The 10,454-nt window shown below is 39.8% G+C and overlaps 1 protein-coding gene across 1 annotated transcript; it reads right to left on the reverse strand.

Moving 5' to 3' along the window:
- Positions 1 to 234: 234 nt before the first annotated feature.
- LOC104086495 (uncharacterized) lies at positions 235 to 9,382 on the reverse strand. The gene is made up of 4 exons (XM_009590770.4): positions 8,694 to 9,382; positions 7,387 to 8,247; positions 5,028 to 6,221; positions 235 to 3,315 (listed from the first exon to the last, which is right to left on the reverse strand). Exons 1-4 carry the CDS (start codon positions 8,869 to 8,871, stop codon positions 482 to 484), a joined length of 5,067 nt encoding a protein of 1,688 aa, XP_009589065.1. The 5' UTR covers positions 8,872 to 9,382; the 3' UTR covers positions 235 to 481.
- Positions 9,383 to 10,454: the final 1,072 nt, after the last annotated feature.

The following is a 10,454-nucleotide window of genomic DNA, read 5'->3' on the forward strand; positions in this document are numbered from 1 at the left end:
AGCTGTCACCAACCAATATCTATCCAAATGCAATCATCATCCCAAGTGAAAAGAATCCACTAGAGACAAGCTTCTCTTTCCACAGTCAACATTCCTTGTAATCCTCTGCTGCAGTTAGAAATAACCACCCCAACGAGCCGCCGAACTAAATCAGCAGCCACTTAATAATGATATCAAACACCAAAAAGAAAAACATGTAGCTGTAGGTAAGGACAAGATAAGAAGGGAAAAACATTGTAAGATAAATTTCTTCCACCTCCCAAGCTTCTGATAAATTATTGCTGTATTTCCATCAAATACAACAAATACAAAGCTACTGGCAAATATTACAGACACCTAGAATTCCGTAACCAAAAAGACGGCAACTGCTACCGTCTACTGCCTATAAGTTTCCTGAATTAAAATTACAAAAACTATTGTACATTGTGGCAAAAAGAGAATTGCCATGGAGACCATCCACTGTGGCCTCCCTTGCGATCAACTACCTGCTGATGTCCCCCTTACTTAACCAATAATCATCTTCTCTGATGATGCTTGTCGCTTGCCCACTAAATTGTTCGGCTTTGGCATAATGCATTTTGATTGCAGCCACCGGATCAGAGACGCCGGTGCACTGCCCTCCCACCAGAATCCCTCCTCTACCAACAACCACACCCCTTGCCTGTTGCTGCATACTAGACACCACATCGAACCCATTTCTTCTTTGCATCTCAGAGAACACCGCATCTTGCCTCTGTTTCATTTCTATAGTAAAAGGCTGCACATCTAGACTCCTGTACACTTGATAATCTGCTGCTGCTACTCCATTGTTGCTACTTACATCTCTAGTTGGAAAGACAGGGACACCGTTCAAACTCCGCTCAGTGGCTGTCTTCACAACCCCATGCAAAGGAGGCTGTTGTTCCACTTTGCTGGAAGCTATCGCATAATTACCAAATGCAGCAGGATATTTTGCCAGCAAGATAGCAGAGTCAGGCAACGAAGAAAACCCTGTTTGTATTCTATTTCCATCCCAGAAACCAAAACTTCTTACTTGATGATTCTCAGAGCCCAGGAAGTTATTGCGCTCGAATTTGGCAGTAGCTGAATTCCCATCTAAACTGTGAGTTGCACTGGACATATTGCTACAAACTTTCAACTGCTGATTGCTACTATCACTCTGCTGCGCATTAGAACTGGTATTCGCTTGAGGGCATGGTTTACTGAGAATCTGTCCAAACAATTTCACATCACCATTCCTACAAGGTTTATCCACATTTGATGAGCTACCTCCTACTGTCTGTTCTCGGTTAGTACCATTGCACCTCTGGAGAAAGAAACCAGTTGTAGATGACGTATCTGAACGTAGATTCTTACCCACTTTCTGGATTTCTTGCAATGCAGCTGATGTACTGCAGCCATCTCCACTCTCCTTCGTGGCTGACTCCCCCAATGAATAGCTGCCAAGAATCTGCCTGGAATCAACATGGGCTATCTGTGAGGTACTCGGCAAGGGCTGCTCAGCTGATTGAGTAGCATTCTCACGCTGCTGATCACCAACATTCTCAAGTTCTAGTTCTGATAAATAAACAGCATTAGAAGCTCGAGGCATTTTTTTCCTCTGAACTGAAATATTGCTTTCTGAGTAATTGACATCAGGCTTACACTCAGAATCAGATTCCAGAAGAGTCGTATTCTGAGATCCATTAAGAGGGCACAATTCACCTCCCCTAACAGCAGCAAGACGCGAATTACTCCTGGACGAAACCATACTGGACTCGGTATCTTCCAAAAAGAAGTTTGACCTACTTACTTCAGCGCTATCTGCCTTTCTATTTTTAAAATCACGTTCAGGCACTACTTCCTTTATTTCTTCCCCTAAATGCTCGCCAGAAACTTTATTGGCACACAATATGTCAGCCGGACCATTCTCAGAGACATCTCCATCAATTTGAACACCACCTTCCTGAGAAACCGTAACCATATTTTCATCCCCTCGGCCATTTTCAGTACAAGCACCAATATGAATCTCACAATGCCTGTTAAATTCCACCCTTTGCTTATCCACATGACAATTTACCTGAACTGAATTCTTTGACACAAGTTCAGTATCTACTGAATCCAGTTCTCCAGCCCCATCTTTATCATCAAAGCTGGTCATATCAGGCTTTGAAATCCCTGCACTCACACATAAATCAGATAGCTCTTTCAACTTCAAACTTGATTTTTCATTACAAAACAGCTCAGTCTCCATAACACAAGCATCAGGATCGTTTCCACCATTAACATCCTGCCTCACCAAATTACCAGGTCCAGGAAGAATCTTATCCAGTCCGAGACACTTCCTGGCCTTGCTAAAGAATATCTTGCACTGCTCCCGGGATCTTGTTCTAACACATCTTGATACCATAACAAAATCTTTGCCATAAGCTGACACAGCCTGGATGAAGATTGATTTCTCTTCATCCGTCCAATCAGTAGGATCCATCTCGCCACAGCTCTCATCTGAACAGGTTTCATCATCAACACTCTGGGTAACCTCTGGAGTCAGGGGCAATCTGGTCAATGAACCCACTTTCTGGTGCTTCCATTCCTGGTTTCCTTCTGCGGGATCAATTGAACTTGTAATGCAGGAACTCATAGCTTCTGATGATAAGGAACCACAGATACCAGTCAAAACATCAGCAGCCACTCTTTCTCTTTCACTATGGCATACATCAAGACTGTTTGACCTCTCCAACTCATTGTGTCTGGACGTCTTGTGCTCAGTGACCATTCGAACTGAGTACTTTGACGTACACTTTTGCTGAATTTCAATACTATCCTCAACATTAGCTGCAATTGCTGATGCAGCACCTAAGATATCAAGAGAAACAGAATTAGACTCACGGTTCCATCTTTTCCCAGAAGAAGCAACAAGGTAGGTATTTGCAGAACAAACTTTTGCTTGTTTAGAATAATCTGATTTTCTCTTTGTTCTCTCAAAACAATCTGATTTGTGATTCTTGTAATAGAACTCTATGCAATCAGCAGTTGTTTTATGATCAAGAAAAGAAGCGATCTTCCTGAAGTCTTTCCCAAAGATAGCAAGTTTGTCAATAAAAATTTCTCTCTCCTCTGACGTCCATGGATTGATCACAGACCTTTCTTTCTCAACAGCACAGGGATCTTCCACCAGACTATTTTTTGAAATAAACCTTGACATCGTCCTCTCCTGATCTAAAACTAAAGCAGGCATCCTTAACGTGTTCCTGTAGACCTTCGTCCTAAGATCTGAGAGCAGCCTGCTTGCAAAGTTCAATACTTCCGATGAGGGTACCAGGTTTGACTTTCCAACTGCATTGGCAATGGACATTTTTAAAATCAGTATTGCAAAGAAAACGAACATGAAGGCAAACAAAGCCACTGGGATATTGCTAAGCTAAAGCTAAAGAAGAAAAAGATGAAAACAGCTTCACATATTTACAGACATAGGATGCATATCTCAAGGAAGTTGTAATTTCTTTTGCGTCCAAAACAGCTTCACGCACCTCTCCCACAAGCAAGGGTAAACCTGCCATGGAAGCTGGTACAGATGGGCTCTCTCACACTGAGTGTTGTAGTTGGGATATAAAACTTGGTTCTTCGGGTTGCTAGCCTGTTGTCACTTATACGCCTGAACCAGTCAGTCATCCCCAGTCATCCCCTCGGCAATTGCTTTAAAACACTACTTATAACGTGAGAAACAAAAACTTTCATGAAGTGGAATTGTAGATATCTAAATTCCAACAAGAATTTACAATGCGCTACTTATTGAAAGCATTAGACAGCCACGCACAACCTGCAAGACATGACTAAAATATACAAGAGTATTTCAAACATCGCCCCATTTTAGTCCTCCACAAAAGCTATTGCAAACGTCTTGGGTGTGGGATACGTACCGGATATGGTCAATAAACATTGGTACTTTGACCGATGACCACAACCTAAGGAAAAATTAGAGAAAAGATTTGGCATTTTGATTTCTCAGGACAAAAGCTACTGTGGATTTCTAGATGGCTACCTACAACTTGAGAATAATACGGATTCTACATGCTACATGTACGTTCTCCACATAATGTCTCATGATTTAGGCATATTTTTATAGATCTATTTAAGATACAGCCAAATCCCCGGACCTTTATCTGGATCCGTATCCATGAATCTTAAAATTTACAAAATGTTGGATTCAACCTCTAGATCCACACCCATATCAGATACCCACACCCGAGTCCGAGCAACTTAGCAAGAACCTACTAAACATTTTTTCTGGATCAGACCTCCAGCACGTAAAGAGACAAGAAAGCTTAAAAATAGAATTCCACATTTTAAAACTTAAAAAAAGAAAGTACCTTTCAAATCAAAGAGCAAAATTGTGGTAAAGATTGGGAAAAAAAATCGAAGTAGAAACTCTGTCTAGATTATCAAAATAGATTCTAATTCATGAGGGCCAATGCCATGAACTAGTAAAAAGAGGACCACGGAAATAGCACGAAGTCTTTCCCCCCCAACCCCAAACCCCTAGTTCGTAGGAGCTATAACATTGTCTGACTACCCTCCGGGCAACGAACAACAAATTAAGTACAATTAATTCCAAATAATAGAATAGCAGCTTAACTTTAATTCATCTAACTACTCCCTAACTCTGGACCACAATGTTGAATGTTGTACCCACATATTAAACAAAAGTATCACACTTAAAATTTATCTCAATGGATAGTGGAACCAACTTGGCAAGAAGAGTGTAAGGTTGCAGCACGGCACCAAAATATCCCCATCTTGAAACTTCTTCGACTTTGGTATAGCAGAATTTTTAAATCTATAAAAGATACCCGCCAGGAGACAGATAAAGTCATTCAAACACATATTTTCATCAAGCACAACTATAGGCATAAAATAAAAGGATTATGATGCCGAAAATGTACACTCATAGCATAGCAAATAAACTAACAGCGGGTTATTTTGACACAAAAAAAAAAAAAGCAAGGGGGTTCAAGGTGCAGAAAGAAAAGATAAAGGAAATAACATACCAGTAGTCAAAAATCGTGAACGAACTGTAGAACGGTGTTTTTGATGTCCTATCTGCACAGGGCGCAGGCTAAAATCAAACTTTTTCTGAGACTTCGCACGAAACTTCCTTGCAGAAAGCATGCGCATATCTTCCTTCCAAAGGTGCTGATGTACCCTAAACTTGAGGGCAATGATCTTTTCTTTGAACTGTTTAAACTGCTTCCTCCTAGCAAATCTTTCCTTAACCGCATGATCAATTTGCAAAGAAGACACACTTGAAAAATCAAAACTGCATTTGCCAGCAGGCAGTAGGTTCTTGAATACATCAAATGCTCTGTATGCAGTGTCTTTGTTGGCAGCTAATATCAAATTATATAAAGCATCTTTTCCACAGTTCAAACTGCCATCAGAAACAGGTCGAGAACAACGGGCAGTCAGCTGGGAGCTCTCCCCGCAGGCAAGTGTATCCCTTGCCATATCCTCGCTAAAACTGCACACTTTCACATCTGAACTTCTAGACTTAGCTTTGTCCTCAGTGGAACTGCACACTTTCACATTATTACTTAAAGACTTACTGTCATCTGAAATCAACATTCCACCAACATGTTTCATGGCATCAACAGGTGCCGTATCTTTCTCTGAGGGTAATTCAACAAACTTTGAAGTTGCACTGCCTGGACTATCAATGTCCTCAACTTTCACCTCAGTGTGCTCTTTTTCCTGTATATTAGTCCCTTCCTGTCCAATTACATCTTCGGGTATAACAACTTGCAATGGAGCAGGTCTAGAAGCTATATCAGTAGTGCCTCGATCTTCATGAGAGTTTGAGTTGCACTCTTTTCGTGGAGAACAGGACCCAGATGGAACAAGCTGGGTATATTCAGGTTCAGATATCATTGTCTTCAGTTCATTCTCAAGTGAATCAATCTCAACTTCAGTTTTTTCTAGCACCTTTGAAATATCGTTCTTCCAGATTAGCAACTTGTTCACTGCCGTTGATCTCATAAAACCAGAGTCCACGGAACTTGAGTCCTCGGATTGTAGCAATTCATTGATTGAAGAGTTCAAATTGGAGATTTGTGAAAGATCAAAATTCTCTAAGTTAAAAGCAAATTCCTCAGAGTGATACTGGGAGATGATACTGGGGGAGCCACATAAATTACCAACATCCTGGTCAATGTTTGTTGCCTTGACAGGTTGTTTATCCTCAAGACCTGTTATTATCATATCATGGGCAAAAACTGTGAATTAGATGCTAATTCTCTCAACCAAACACAAACAAAATGTGAATAATTTTTATCTTTTCTTAATCTCTTGTACTTAAGAAGGTTAACTAGTCTCACTATCTGGTATTCAACTGCAAAACCATAATATCATATCAACCCACTTAAAAAGAAAATACAGGGACAGAAATAAAAAAGGCAAGCCTATGTATACAGAAGACAAGACAAAGAACATATCAATTTTCTCTAATAAATGGAGTCAGAGAAAGGAGATTCTAGGAAGGATTCTGCTACGAAACCATAATACAGATAAGAAACATAGATAATCAGATGCATGTCTTGATCCTTCAGCAAACCAACGAATGGGAGCAATAAAAGCTAAATCTTTCTTGACTACTACAAAAGCTCCACAACGAGTATCAAATCTTTCAAGACAGGGATATGCAGTAGTCCCGATGCAAAGTATATGCTCCCACACCAAACAAATGTTATAAGTTAGTGAGCCGTTACACATATTGGGTCTGCGGAGAATCCAAAAATAACAGAAAGAGTTAAAGTACCAAGCAATAGATAGTGGGATTTGTTGAATTAGGAGCATACCAAGTAAAATAACTCTACCATTTCAGTTACTAGCAAATTTGTGAAACTTGTCTTTTAATGTATTCATAAAGGTGAAGGTTGCATTACATATTATGCCTGCAAATGCAAAAGTTCGATGATTTTGAATCAAATCAGAAATCCATGACCTTCACCCTATCCAATTAAATTTTGAAAGTGGGGATATTACATTTAAATTGAACTACATAATCATTTTCCGACGTATAACTCTTCAGCACTCAAATTAAGACTGAAAATGTGTCCAAGTTGCTAGAATAAAGACATACAGATCAAAGAAAATGCCTAAGTACAGTTCCTGACAGTTCAGGTCCTTTAACACACAAACAACTACTTTGATCCCATCGTTCCCAGCGTGCTTCTTTCTTTCTTTTGGATAAGGTTAATGTATACTTTTCAGTGTTCTTTTCCCCGTCAATTATTTGTTTTTTGGCATTCTTTTTATATTTTGGCAATTTGCCACTACAGAAAGGATGGGAGTAAATCCACAGTGTGCGCCTATTTAACAGCATTACAATAAGGAATTACTTGAGAATAATACCTGGGGAAGAACTACAAGCAACTGACGAAGGTGTGGCAGGAGAGGGACAATCCAGAGAAACAGCAACCCTTGGGCTTTTATCTGCCGTGTTCAAGGGGTGAGGATGACCAGGTTCCACACTATCACCAGAGATACAAGCTCCCACCTTAGCAGCACTATCCTCGGGGACTTTCTTCTTCTCATACTTGGCCAGTCCTTCACCCCAACCCAGGCGCGGCTTCTTCCGGGAAAAAGTCTCTTCAGAAGGGGCAGCAGAAGTTACACATGCAGTTGCATCCCCGGTAGGAGATTGCAGAGCTTTTGAGTTTCCAGGCTGCAACTCAGGCTTTGTCTCGTTAGAATCGACTCCCATGCTTTTCGAGCTGCCTGAATGACTTAACGATCCCCTTGACGATAAACTTCCAGACCGAGCCCATTTCAGTGGCCTCCATTCAATTGAACCCAGCGAGTTCCCCCTCTCAAATCTTTGCCCCGTGCTTGCTGTTCCATTAGCGCTACCACTCTTATTGTGCTGGTCTCTAGAGTGAGACTGCTCCCATGTATTGTTGACATGCTCAGAATTGTGTGGGACCATAACATCCGCTGGCCGCTGATCATTTGTAGCAGTATCGTGCTGTCTTACAGGACCACTGGGGGATGCAGCAGCTTCCCAAGAGAGACCACCACCTCTTCTCCAATCCCTCTGACCACCAAAAGACCTATTTTCCCTGCTACTACTCCTGCTGCCATACTTCCCACCACCATCCCCACGAGACTGCCGACAGCTCTCATCATCCACAATCTTTTCATTGGAACGAGAAGGCATGAAACCATGTCCGGATTCTTCTGGATACATGTGCCAACTACCCTGCTTACCATGACCTTCAGCAGAAAAAATTCAAACCCCCAAAAAATAAGGTAACCAAAAAAGGAGGCAAAAATCAACAGATATAAACAAAATAAATAACCAGACTTTTAGAGGGCAAAAAGACGAATTTCACATGACTTCTAACTTGTGCAAAACAATACACCAACAGATAAAGCAAGAAAATCACAGATCTACACACAATTAAGGAGAAAAATCAACCCCAAAGTCAACTTTTGTGCAGTTTAGGTAACAGATCAGCCCTAGACACAAGTTCATATATACCGTAGAAACCATATTTATTCAAACCCCAAAGAACTAAATAATTATAGATCTAAAACAAAAACCATAAGACCCGCACGAATTTCTAGATCGAGAAAAGCGCTAAATTGACCCAAAGGACGACAAAATAGAAACCCTAGATTAAGGGGCAGCAGTAAAGAAAGAAGATTAAAAAACTTACCAGGAGGGGCGCCTCTAGTAGGGCGAAAATCAGCAGGAACCCAACGAGAAGAACCGTAGTGGTGGCGCGGCGGAGGCTCCCTCCAGCGGGGCCCACCCCTCAACAGTTCTGAACGATCGTGCTGCCTCCTCTCCTTGAAGAAATCCTTCCGATCCCAAGGTAATGGCTCCGACGGCATCTATTCTTTTTCTCCTCAATTGCATCACACACACAAATATCAAGCTAAAACTTCCACCAGACCTCAACAACCACCAAAATCAAACCAAACAACAAAAAATCCAAACCAAAATCGAAACAACCCCAGACAAAAATCAGGGCCAGAAAAAAGGAAATAACAGCCGTGACAAATAAAAGATCCCAAAACTGCACCAAACACCCCGCGCCACCATAAAAAAAGAAAAAGTAAACTAGGGTTAGGGTTTTCCAAAACTAAAATAAAAACAAATATTGAACAGAGAGTTTGTCGAATCTTGCTGTCTTCTTCTTCTGCTTCTTGTGGTGATTCTTCAATGGAGAATCAGAGAACCAAAAAGAGAGGGTAAGAGAAGAGAGTGTATTTGTTGATAAGGGACAAAGGAAAAAAAGAGGCAACCCCGGAGAGAGAGAAAGAGAGAATAGAGAGAAGAGAGGGAAAGAAGAAAAAAAGGATTTTTAATTTGTTTTTCTTCTCTCTTTTCTTTTTCTCCCTCTCTTTGATGAGATGAGATAAGAGAGAGAGGGAGGGAACGTATACGGATCTCAACCCACTTATTATGCCACATTTCATTCAACTTTTGCATCCGATTCTTATTTTATTTTCCTTTTCTTTTTATTGCTATTGCTACTAGTATTTATTTTAATTGTTTAGTATCTACGTGCATTTATTATTTTCATTTATTTTTTCCTTTGTGGGTTATTTAAATAAAAATTTAGTAGAAAAGGTTGTTCTCTCTAACTTGGGAAATCGAAACTGTTGAACTGGTCGCGGTTCTGTCTACCCCCTTCCCTCGTTTTACCACCTTTTACTTTGTGCTTTATCATTTACAATTATGCCCTTAGCTCTGTGGATGATTTACAATCCTGGTTAATACCTTTTCTTTTGTTTTGGTTTCCCATACTATGTCCAACGCTTGGATACCCGACTAATTCAAATACATATCGATAAAAATCGTTAAAAGAAAAATATTTTTATCCTGAATTCTTTTTTCATTCTCAAAACTATAGAATATTCGATTAAAGGTGAAAAGATCTTATCTATTTCATCATAGATGTACCTTGAGAAAATTAGGTCATTTGGTCTAAGACTAACTATGCAAGGATTAATAGCAATAAAACAATTTCAATACATATTTTACTTACTTTGTAATAAAATATTTGTTCAATATAAGGGGTTATTTTAGTTATTATTTATTTCCAAATTATTAATCATTGTATTTTTATTTTGTTTTTATCTCCCTTAGGATAATACATACACTCGTATTATAATTTAATTGAGTGTGTCATTTATGTGAGCAACAAAAATAACAAATTGAATAGCGTACAAGTAATTCTGAATTATTGTGTATATATAAAAATGGTATGCATTGCTATGCTTGATTTTATGCGAGTGCATAGTTGAATCCAATCGAGCCCCAAGCACATTCAGATTGTTCTCCTGTTTTTTGTTTTGGCGGAATACCTAAAAAAATCCTAAAATGGACACAAATTATTAGTTACATTCATAAACTATTCATGTTCTTAATTATCCACTTAACTTGGTTTTTTATGAGTCATTAACCCCCT

The sequence above is a fragment of the Nicotiana tomentosiformis genome, chromosome 5, assembly GCF_000390325.3.
Source record: "Nicotiana tomentosiformis chromosome 5, ASM39032v3, whole genome shotgun sequence".
Classification (NCBI taxonomy): Eukaryota; Viridiplantae; Streptophyta; class Magnoliopsida; order Solanales; family Solanaceae; genus Nicotiana; species Nicotiana tomentosiformis.